This window comes from Mus caroli, chromosome 18, assembly GCF_900094665.2.
Source record: "Mus caroli chromosome 18, CAROLI_EIJ_v1.1, whole genome shotgun sequence".
Lineage (NCBI taxonomy): Eukaryota > Metazoa > Chordata > Mammalia > Rodentia > Muridae > Mus > Mus caroli.
In genome coordinates this window covers 9,383,631-9,395,990 of record NC_034587.1, presented here as the reverse complement: position 1 = coordinate 9,395,990, position 12,360 = coordinate 9,383,631, and the positions used below count along the sequence as shown (strand labels likewise).

Genomic DNA, 12,360 nt, shown 5'->3' with positions numbered 1-12,360 from the left:
GAGGAAGCTCTCTTTGCCCACCCACACAGTGACACATTTCCCTCAACAAGGCCACACTGCCCCCTGGACCAAGCATATTGAAATTAACACACATGGCAAGCCAAACAGTGTGTGTGGGAGGACTACTAGTATGTGTCTGTATTGTGGTACACGAGAGAACAAAGCTGTGGCCTTTCTACAAGTTGGGGCTCAAGGTGTCCTATATGGTGCAAGCAGCCATGGTACAACTGGCACTGGATCCCAGTTTCCTTCTGAATCAACATAATGGGATCGCAATAAGACTCCATGCATTGAGCTAAGTGCTAGCTAGCATGTAGTAGAGGAAAAAAAAAGCCTAAGCTACTTGCTGCTGGGCTACATGCGTAGCAGGTGGGAGTTCTGCACTAACATGCACCAAGCCAGTTATTCAAGCTGTGCAAGGCAAGTTTCTCAGAGCTGAGCACAAGAGGGTAGAGTCCCACAGGAGATCACAGACCGTCTTTGAATAGTGTTTGACCAGAAACAGAGGCTCCTATGAAAAGGCTTCTAGGGAATGACTGGCTACTGCTTTGGGCTGAAATAAGCTATTCAGAAAGAAGTGGTCAAGCTGGAGTTTGGGTCCCAGGTTCCTCCTTGCAAGCCAGGAGATTGTTAACATACTTACTTAGGTAATTCAGAGCCTTGTCTCACCTTTTGCAAAGTATCCTGAGGATGCTCGGAGACGATGTGGACCGTGAGAATCTCGGCAGATGCCGTGGATGGTACAGAAGTGAATCATCTTCTTGGTCCCCAGCAAGCAGAAGGCTCCATTCTGAGTTCCTAGGCAACTAGAAATGTCCTTAGAACAACTGCCTCACAACTGATGTATGGACATGGAAGTTGAGATGGATCATACAGGGCAGTGTTGTTACATGTATTCTTAAAATTGCCTTTACTTTTGTTACTGCAGGATTTGATATGACTTAAACATCTCATAAGTGCAAAACTGGAAATATTCCTTTATATACAAAGTTTTAAAATTGAACCTTTTTTGGGTATGCTAAAGTTAAGATGCCTTGAGAAGGAGAGAATAGAAATTTGGGGGTGGGAGACTACTGAATATGATTTCTTAAAGGACTCAGCAATCTTTGGCTCTCTCTAAGTATATATAATCAGTTTAACTGTAACTTTATATAAGTGTCCATCTGTCACATAAGTCCATGTGAGCTGCAATGGGAGCAGGTTCTCTGAAATCCCGAGGAGGTGTTTGCGGATGGATTAAGAAAGGACAAAGTAGGCTGCTTGAGTTTCACAGCCCGATGCGATGTGTGGAGGGAGATAGCCATTATTAGTGATGCCTTTGCACCCAAGTTCAGTACATTCATCATGAGCCTGCTCTGCCACAGGTTCCGAGTCCGAGGGGTCGCTGACTTGCCTGGAAGCTGTGACAGCACACTCCTTTGAAGAGAACGAAGTGCCTGTGAGCAGTGGAAAACACAGAATGTCTGAAGGAAAAGACTGTGGTGGGGGAGATGCGCTCTCCAATGGCATCAAAAAGCACAGGTATGGAGGCTCGGATAGTACTCAGCCATCATGGTCACACAGCTCGGGCTCGAAAGTGAATGCTTTCCTCTGCTTCCTCCCCAGTGCTGGGTGTTTATGTTTATGTTGGCAGGATTGAGGAACTCTTTCTTTGTCCGCTCGGAGGAAATGTCCCCTGTATGTTCAGAGGCAGAGCTAGAGCTTGGTTTTAGTCCCCAGGCTTTCAGGAAGTTGGGAGTGAGGCTCTCAGAGCCACCCATTGAAACTGATGCTCTGTTCCCAGCTCATCATCCATGTTTTATGACTCTGCCTCCCAATGCTATTTTGGTTCCTAGTCATTTGATCTTCTTGTTGGTTTTAAGAGCGAATAGTAATGTTGCCAGCCTGCTGTCACAAGCTAGTTAAATTTAAACAAAGGCTGTCACTAAGGTCCAGGATTTGCTGAACACATTCATTTTATATGTTCTAATGACATTAGTGTTTTATTTCTCCAGTGGGTTCATGCAAGAGATTGTCCCAAATGCTGCGATGTAACAGACACCGTGGCTCTCTGGTTTCTGAGCAAGTTCACAGAGTGGTAGAGTGTAATTTTATAAAATTACTACCAAGTGGGTCATCCTGTTGTCTTCACGGGGAGATGCTAGTGGCTAATTCCTCCAACAATATTCTGTGTGCTTTATAACTATAGATTGTATAACACCACGATTCTGACCACAGCTGCCTCAAGCATTGCTCAGTGCTGCTCTGATGTGTGCATTCCCTTGTTTAAAAAGTTTCTAAGTTTACATTTCTTTAAAAAAATGGATTTTTAAATACTGTAAAGTTCATGTGACAGTGACTTAGAAAGTGACTAGATTAAAGCAGCTTTCCTTTGTTGGTTCTTGCACTTTAATGGCTTCACTGCTACAGATGATGTGGCTAGTAGTGTCTTCTACAACTCTTCTCCATAGCCAGCAGCAGGAACTTTGTCACATAGGACTGACGTGTGTGTGTGTGTGTGTGTGTGTTCTCAGGACATGAGATACTTCCTAGCAAACCCCAGATGAATATCTGTAAGAGACACCGCCAGCTACTAAACACATGTTGTGTTCTCAGTGGCAAAACAAGCAAACTCTGCTAACATCAAAAACGATCTGAGTTCTTGAGATAGTTATTAAAAATACCCAAATAAGTACAGTGCCAGGGGCCAAGAAGCTGCTCTGGGCCGTGGCCTCTGGGACTCCCCTCTGGCCTTTAACCTTTCTGTATATGTGCTGTCACAAGATGGTTTCTGTATATGTGTTGTCACAAGATGGTAGCTATTTTGTGTTTAAAGTGATTATGCTGTGCTCATGTATTCTGATCTCTCAGTCAGACTCAGAAGGGTACAAATACGCAACTCGGAATTGTTAAGTTCAATTCAGGCCAAGTTGTATGGAGAGAAGACATAAGTAACTAGAGGCCTAGCCAGCAGAGTTACATTTGTAATTAAGGGTCATCCTATTAAAATGTAAGTACAATAACTTGTTCTTCTGTTACTCTGTTTCATCAGAAGTAGAGAAGTTCAAAAATCGTCAGAAATCTTACTAATTGCAGGCTTGGGAAAGGTAGCTTTGAAATGCCCATGGTTTGTAAGACTCGTCTATAGCCAGGGGATATGTGGGTATATATGGATTATAAATTGTTTTTCTTTCAAATAAGAAATGAGAAACTTTACTAATTATAAACCCATCTTAACTGATATACTGCTAATTTTATAAAAGTATTTCAACCATTTTTCTAATTTTTCATGAAACTCTTTGTCCAATAGAAAGATAATTTAACAATGGTTAAAAATCTCACTCCATTCATTTAGACAGTACCCATTTTTTTCTGATATAAAATATACCTTAGTTGACAGGTCAGTGCTCAGCCTCTACCATACTGCATGCAGCTACACTGACAAGGCTTTCCCACCGCCTGGGCCAGACTCCAAACGAGCAGCCCTTTGTACTTGCACCGAATTTCTTTTGAGCCCTGATCTTTTAACTTGTAGTACTTTCCCCCAAATACTTCTCCTTGGTGAACATATGGGGTTTAGCGTGTCAGTGAATATAATGTAAAAATACAAAGCAGGCAGTAAGTAGCTGCCAGACTCAGGGGAGGTTCTGAGAACGCCATTTCCTATATCAGTAGCCTCCACAATTAGAGGACACAAGTGATCCTTCCTAGCAGAGGGGGCGCTGCAGTGGCAGCCCGCTGCAGCAAGTGCTTAGAGACAAGACATTAAGGCAGTCACAACATCAGAAATCAGGCATGATTCTTGATTCATTAATTTTTAAACATTTTTTAATTGAGAGCCCAAAGCTCTCAATTAATTTACACACAAGAACTTGAGAAATAAAATTGTCATTATCCACAAATGACATATTTGTCTACATAGAAGACACTTAGTATCCATAGAAAAATTATGAAAGTTAGTAAAAAAATATTTGGCAAGGTTGTTGCATACAGAATTACATTTTTGTGAATTAGCAACAGAAACTGGAATTAAAACTAGAGGAAAAGAACTGCTTGGAGCAACTACTAGAAGTCACAAGCTTATCAATTTTGGTGACCCCCCCCCCAAATTCACCCACACAGTAAGAAAAAGATATGGATAATTTTGAAAATGAATACTCATTATCATAAAGGTCCTCTTGCCAGATTGATCCATAGATATAATGCAATTTTAGTTCAAGTTACATTCTTTTTCCTTGGAAGCTGTGAAGTGGGTTCTGAAGTGTATAGTGAAGCACAGAGGGTTTTCAAGAGTCAAAACCAGGAACTAGATCGCATGAAAGGATGCTGTTTTCTCTACTGAATGTCAAGGTCTGTGGCAAAACACTTAGTTCAGACTTTTCTAGGAGATTGATTGACTTGTAGAAAGTCATCATATGGAGGAAAACTGGTCTTTTAATAAAGCTAGCATGGCAGATCAGTGAGGGAAAGAAAAACTGGAGAGTGGTGGTGGCGGTGGTATGGAATAATTAGTAATCGTCTACTTTGGGAAGGGTAAGACTGAACTCTGTCATAGCAGGTCCCTCCCTAGCTCCAGGCTCACTAGCTCCAGGTTTAAGCTACTGTATATGGAAGGTACTTTCCAAAGTTGAAATAATTGTTTCATGTTAGGTATTCTAGAGATCATTTAAATATACAGAAGTCATATGCAGGTTTCTGTGCACATAGGACACAATCTTATGTAGCTGACATCAGGAACTGCAGATTTTCATATCAGGACCTGGGGCTTTAGAACTAATGCTGCACGGATTCCAAGGCATAACTGCATATAATTATCAATTCAAGACGAACTAAACACCTAAATGTGAAACTTAAAATATCTTCATAATTTTGAGGTGGAGAAAGATTTCTCACAGTAGAAATGGCGGATTGTTTATTTCATCTGATGTTAATTAACACAAGCTCACTTACCTGATAATTTGGGTGAAGCTCTGTCTTAAACATGGATTGCAAGAGTTTGTTATACTGACATACATGACGGTAGACATACATGACGGTAGCTTCCCTGCTCTTCATGACTATGTATGATGTGAATTCATGGGAAGCTGAAGGGAGAGGAACGATGTAACAATTATCTTCTGTACTGCAAATGTAATTCCAGAGATTCATAGACGAGTTGAAGGAAATAAGTTAACTATAATCTATATCAGTATATTCCGGAAAGTATAAATGTATTGAGGAAATGTGAAGTATTTCGTACATATTCTGTCATCACTGGAGCTGTAGGCCCGCTCTTTGGGGGCTTTCTGGGTTCTATTATCTACCACCCTTCCAACCCTTATTCCATCCCAGTCCCTCCCAACCCAACACTAGGTAGGAGAGAAAGATGGCTAGAGGGGATGGGGGCATAGACCTCTTTAGATTACTTCCTGCTGATTGAGAGGATTGAGTTCCTTGAAGCAAAGTCCAGTCTCCATCTTCAGGACATTTCCAACCAGCAGTTCAGCAGAACAGCAGTCCCACAGTAGTGAGTGCAGCGGCAGGGGGAGCAGCAGTGAAGACATGCCTAGACTTCAGCAGGTGGCAGAAGTCATGCCCTTCCTAGAGAAGGAGACAATTGTAGTGACTGTGGACAATCTGAAGTAGCCCATATCTCACACCTTGGATTTAAAAAACCCAGCATATTCATATAATATAACTGGGTTTTTAAAGAAACCAAAATTCCCACTACACTGGAGCCATCAGAGAAAGAGCAAGAACTTTGTCCAGAATTCGATAGGTTTATAGAAGGGTCTAGGGACAACAGGGAGCCTGTGTTCTCTCTTTGTCTTAAAGGTAGATGTTTGGGGTGAAAGGAGAGAGCAGCAGGAGAGAGCTTCAAGCAGTCTAGGCATGGGGCGTCCTCTGACCAGCTGAACACCCCATAGAGTACTAAGAAACAGCTTGCCGTAGCAATTCTGTGGGGTGGTCCTGCGAGAGGTGTGGAGGTTGGGCGAGGGTTCCACTGTGCTGGAATGTAGGCTGAATATTGCTGGTCAGTAAAATGCAGTGTCTGCCCTGGGAAGCCAGTGCACACTGGGCACCTGGAACAGATGAGCAGCTTAGATGGCAGGAGCTGAAGCAGTGACCTCAATCTCAGCAGTCCGCTCAGGTTACAGGACATTCATCTTCTGCAAAATTACGGTCCCGGTCCTCCCCTCAAAGAAGAGCGCCAGCTTGACAGATGGGACTAGTCATGAGGGACTAGTCAAGAGATTTTAAGACTTCATCTAAGAACAACAAGCTGGCAGGCCATGGAGTCACTTTGAGTATGTTAGGAAGAAACAGAAGGCAGGTTGGGCTGCTTATTGATAGGAATTTCTGTAGGAAAACTGTTACCTCATACCACGTAGAGCTCCTCCATTCCTATCCTAGGCTGGAAAGAGGTAGTGAAGAAGCTGATCTTTGGAAGCAGGGCTGAACCCAGGAACACGCAGGCCTACCCATGCTCCTGAGATGCCCTCTTGTAGGCTGGAGGTGCTTTAGATAGATAGATAGATAGATAGATAGATAGATAGATAGATAGATAGATAGATAGATAGATAGTTGGTTAGTTAGTTGGTTTGTTAGTTACTTAGTACAACCACAGGGTCTGTCCCAGCTTGGGCACTGTGTAAGGAAGCTGTGGTGAAGATGAACTTTCATGTAAATCTGAGGGCTTATCCTAGCCTGCTGGACAGACAGATGCTCACTGTGGGTGAATGAACAGTTTTCTAGGACATCCATAATCTGCAGCTCTGCTAGAATGAACTACACAACATCAGTTAAGACATCACGGGTTACGATAGATGCCTGCAGCTTAGTGCTAGTGCCAGGTGGGTACTGTAAACCTTCAACCCCATCAGAGGCTGGAGGATCTCTGTGAGTTGGAGGCCTGAGTGGTCTACATAGCGAGTTCCAGGACTTGGGGTTGGGGAGGCTCTGTCTCAAAACCAAAACCATAAATAAATAAACCAAAAAAAAAGAAAAAAAAGGAAAGAAAGAGAAAACATTGAGTGCTTTGTGCACATTAGGACTATTCTAATATTCTTTATGTTGTTTACATTTTAGCCTAAGTGCAGTGTGTGTTCTTCATCTTCATCCCAGACTCTTTCCCCTACTAAGTCACAAAACCATTTATTGTCATAAATGAGTAATAGTTTCTTATCTTCAAATTTTTAATTATTATTCAAATTTTCCTGCTTGTCTCAAACGTCTTAGTAATTAGATCTGAAATGTCACTTAGTGCTAAGGACCCAGAAGTCTCACATGCTCTTTGTCAGAAGTGACTAGGAGAATTACTAGGCTTTCTGTTCCTCTCTTCTTACCTTTTCCTCCCCTTTATCTGTTCCGAAGAATATTCCACAATGCAGATATGGCTGCTCACAGGCCTGGGGCCCCTGAATATCCTTCAAACCACTCCAGTTACAGTAGCTTGACCAGGTTTAGGGTTGATATTAATAATTATTAGTAGTATTAGTACGATTTGATATGGTATACTTCATAGACATACATACTATGGAGACCATAGTATGTGTACCTCCTGCTACATTCCTGGTTTGGGCATTGTGAGCTAGCTGTTTTATGGGACTGTTTCTGTTAGTGTTTTCCCTAATGGTTTTAGTACCATTGTTGGTCATTATCTTCAAGCATCTTTAGAAGCTATAACACAGCGCTATTTCAAACCTGTCATTCCTCCCACACTTACTAGCTGGATTCTAGAAAGAGCTGCTGGCCTGGGGAGATGGCTCAGTCAAAAAAATTCTTGCCTTGCAAGCATGATAAGGACTTGAGTTCAGATTCCCAGCATGCACTTAAAAATGGTATGCATCTGTCATCCCAGTATTGAGGACATGGAAAGAGGAGGAAGATTGTTGGAGCTCTCTGACCAGATTCAGTGACCAGATTCTCTGACTCAAAACATAGAGAGTGATTGAGCGAACTCGCGAACTCTCCCTCTCTCTCTCTCTCCTTTCTCCATACAAGCTTCTAAGTACCTCTTTACAAAATGATGAATATGACTTCACTTGAAGAGTGATGTGTGGATACAGAGACGAGAGTTGGGTAAATACTTACTGCTTCCCCCTCTTTGTCCACTCGATAGGATTCCATCTTGTTTGTGATGCTCTGTGTGTGTTTGTGTGTTTATATGTTCAGGTGCTCGTGTGCATGTAGGTCAGCACATGTCATTCTGCAGTTACCTTCAGTCTTTTGTTTATACAGTCTCTCACTGCCTCAAAACTTCTCTACATAGGCCGAGTTAGCTAACCAATAAGGTCCAGGGATCTCTTCCTCCCGTCTTGCATGCCCAGCTTTTTATATGGGCTCTAGAGACTTGAACTAAGAACCTCATGCCTGCAAAGCGAGCCCTTTGCCAGGCTGAGCCATCTCCTCTGTCCCCACTCTCTTGTGGGTGTAATATGTATTCAGTTCACATGTGTTGTCTTTGAGAGTCACCTTGCTTTCTGGTATTGCAGGCTTATATTATTTAGCTTCTGCTCTAGACATAGAGACAGCTGTCTCTAAGGAGCCCAGTTGCATTTGACTGGGAAATGCTGTTTAGAAGCCTCTGAGTGCTGCCTGTGGTCTATTTTTAGTTCATTACACTGAGAGTTGACTAGCCTACTTTTGTTTTGCCTGTAGATAAAAGATACATTGTAACTTGGCCTTTTCTCTTTCACTTAAGAATATATAGTAACCCCAGTTTTGTTTTTTGTTTTTTTTTTTTTGGTATCTTGTATTTGTTGTTTTGCTTGTTTCCTAGTTTGTAACTGGATTATTCCTGAGCAACTAAACAGATGTATGTGTGCACGTTTAGTTTACAGATGACTCCATTTAAATTTGTGATATATTAAGTGTGGCCTGAAGTTTAGAAGCATAACAGAGTGTGTAAATAAACTCAACATTTTATCCATTCTTCTGAAAGAATGCTGACATTTACCAAGTTTTATTATCATTAAGAAAACTGCCTTTCTCCTGTGAAAAGCTGTTTTTCAGGCTTCTTTTCTTTTTGTATAGTATGGCTCTGTGTATACCTACAATTCCTACAACTCACTATGTAGACCAGGCTAGACCAGAACTCACGGAAATCGACTAACCTCTGCCTCCCATGTGCTGAAATTAAAGTTGTATACAATCATACCTGGCTTTTTTAAGCTTTTCAAAAAGACAAATAATTCTTAGAATTTCTATTTTTACCTCATAGTGGGAAATAGGTTTACTGGAATGATTTAAATAGTGATGCCTTTAAATTTAAGATGACTTGAATTTCATCAATATAAGTCTTTTTGGGAAAAAAAAAAAGAGATGTATCAGCAAATTATAATAGTGTAGTTACTAAGAGCTTTGGGGGTTTGAATCCTACCCGGTGCCACTTTCCTGACCACAGGCTAAGGTATAATTTCATTGAAATTCAACTTTCTCTATAAAATAGGAGTAAGGTAGATCTTCCTGGCTGGTGATGCCTAAATTAGGTGATCTGCATAAGTCATCTGGGGAGGTTTGACTCACAGATACAGAGGACTTACACAGGAGGGAGAGTAGATGCATGCCTACTTTTCCTGTCTGTCTGTCTGTCTGTCTGTCTGTCTGTCTGTCTGTCTGTGGCAGAGTCGTACACTGTAAGTAGCCCCTGCTAGCCCGGAATTCACTATGTAACCCAGGCTTGTCTTAGCCTCGCAGCAACCTTCCTGCCTCATCCTCTAAAGTGCCGGGGTTGCAGTTGGGAGCTCCCAAGCCTTTCTTTTAGCTTCAGTGAAAGGGCTTCGAACATATTTGAGAAGTTGGGTTTGTCCTTTGAAAGTGGCATTTGGAAAAGAGAAGCTAGCTGAACGCATTGATCCTATGAGAAAACTATTTTCTTCTGGTGAGTGTAAAACAAGAACTCTATTTTTAAAGTACACCGTCCTTTCTTTCCATGTCATTTCATAGTGTGGTAAATGAAGTTGGGGGCTGCTGCTGCTTCTTCAGATAAGAGCTTTTGGCTGGGCTCTGCCAAGCCAGCGTTCCCTGTCAGTAGTGTAAACAAGAGGTGCTGAGAGCCTTTAGGCTCTGCCCCTCCTCCTTCCATCCCTTGACGCTGCCTCTCCCTGGGCAGAGGTCTCATTACTTTCTCCTTCTGATCCAGAGACCTTCTTAGTCTCTTAGGGAAACATCCAGTTTCTATTTCAAGTTTGTTTCATGAAACAGTTTTAGTTCTTACGGTATCAAAGAAGTCCTCAAGTGCATATCAAAGTACACAGTTGTTACATTTTAATTAATCTTAAAATTAGTACACAGAGTGGCAGCGTTCATTGACATTTTCACACATACACACCATTGTGCTGGGTTGTTTTTTTTCCTTATTCCTTCTGCATCTGCACTTGCCGGCCCTCTCTCTGGCTTTGCTTACTGTTTTGTCTATTTACTTGAGGTCCTCCTGCACCCGCTCCACCCACACGCATTAGCACATGGCTTTGAACATCAGGAGATCCCTTTTGGTGTAACATGGTCTTCTAGTGGCCTGCCTTAATCGATAGTCTCTGTACATTTTGTGTTAAGTCATAGGTTGGGTTCCTAAGGACTGCTGACCCATGGGATTTGGTCTCTAGGATTACATTCAAGTGTTCTTTGGAATTGTGCCAATCCAGATATTGCCTCCAGGAGAGATCTGCCTCAGGGGACCTACCTAGAGTTCTGAAGTTTGTTTTCTTTGCTTGTTAGCTCAGGAAGGATTTTTTTTTTTGTCAAAAAAAAAAATGTTACAGATAAAAAGAAGGGATTTGCAAGGTTAGTAAAATATAGAAGCCATTGTTATAAAATCCTCAAAAGTCATTTAACTATTTGTTACTTTGTTTCTCTGTTCCTGTGAGATCTTTGGTGAGGGGCAGTCATTTGCTAAACTACTCCTTTCAAAACACTGTGTCTATAGGATCCATGCTTGTCTTAAGTCCGCATTTGAAATTCCTAGTGAACTGTTTCACCACAGCAGTTACTCCAAGGCACACGTGTGAGTGTGGCAGTGCCTCCTCACAGTACTGTAGCACACTTCTCTACAAGGAAGCAGCCAGTGCTGCCCTCTAGGACAAATGTGGATATGGAAAGTAGGCAGAGCTGAGAGTGCGCTGTTCCCATGTGCAGTGCAGCACTGTGTAAGCAGGTGATGTGCTTTGTGTAGGGCAGGGTGTACCCAGCTCTGAAAAGACCTAAGGTGTGCAGTGCAGTAGCTTCCTGGGGCCAAAGCACCACATGGAGAACACAGCCATGCAGGGCCAGTTACATTTCTCAGCAGAGTAGGTGTCAGTGCAGGAGCAGGGGTCCTGAAGACCATGGGTTCCTTACAGCATCATTTTAGTTTTGTGCTTTGGTGTTTCAAGTTTTCTAATGTTGTCTAGAGTGGGTCCCTGGCTTAATGTGCTACTTCCACCCTGTAGGTAAGATAGCTCCTGACTTTGGCAGGCATTGTCCCATCTAGGTCTCACCTGTTTCTATTCCAAGCTCAGCCGAATAATGTACAGGTCACAGCAGATCGGGTGGGGGCCTGTCTCTGCTTGGGTTTGAAGATGTGGTTGGTCTGTCTCGCCCCACACTGTGGATCCAGGGCTCTTCATGGTATGTGTACAATAGTGATGGCTAATGCTTACACTGAAATGTAAAGTGTCTCTGAAATACCTGTAGTGTTACTTTTTGATTCTCAAAGGCCTGAGGCAGAGGCCAGGGAGCAGGATGTCCTCCTCTGCCTCCACCTGCACACACACCATAGACACAAACACAAGGTGACTGTAAACTGCTAGGCTTTTTTAATAGCTACCGAGAATAGCGGAGATGTGTAAGAGAAAGAAGCATCCTATTCCGAAACTCAGCTTTGGATTCTGTTTCCTGCTTCTGTGTAATGATTTCCCCCAAACGGTCGCTAAGCCCGCAGAAGGGGAAGGAACACGGTTCTAGAGTTGCTTCTCTTAGCAAGAGTGAGACAGGAGCACGCCCTCCAGATAGCCTCAGAGAGCGTTCCTGAGAGCCAGGGCTGCCAGCCTTCCACTGAAGCAGAGCTCTGCAAAATATGCATGGTTAATGGTTAAAATCATGGCATTTTAATGGAAATAGTTGTTGTTCAGTAACAATACACTTTTCTTAGTACTAGTGAAAGTCAAGACTTTGAGCTGTTCTCCTCTGTAGTATAATCACATAACTGCCTCAGCAGAAGCAGACTCTCAGAAGGCCACTTGTTTACAGCCCTGTCACCTCTCAGAAGCAGAAGCAAGCTCTAAGTAAGAGGTGGTGGTCGGACAGGTAAATGAAGACAACTGGTGTTCCTGCCATAGGTGCTGTGCTTGGCAAGCAGGGGGGGGCCAGATCCTCAATGTCCTAGAAGCAGCCCCTCTGATGAGAAGCAGTCAAAGCATCGCA

At 42.7% G+C, this 12,360-nt stretch overlaps 1 protein-coding gene across 7 annotated transcripts in view; it reads left to right on the top strand.

Moving 5' to 3' along the window:
• The window catches only part of Osbpl1a (oxysterol binding protein like 1A), a 186,133-nt gene that overhangs the window by 122,602 nt on the left and 51,171 nt on the right, over positions 1-12,360 (top strand). For all 7 annotated transcript variants that reach the window (XM_029471901.1, XM_021150443.2, XM_021150445.2 and 4 more), the window contains one exon: positions 1,365-1,521. In XM_029471901.1, coding sequence (XP_029327761.1) covers positions 1,365-1,521 — 157 coding nt within the window. The remainder of the gene's footprint in view (positions 1-1,364; positions 1,522-12,360) is intronic.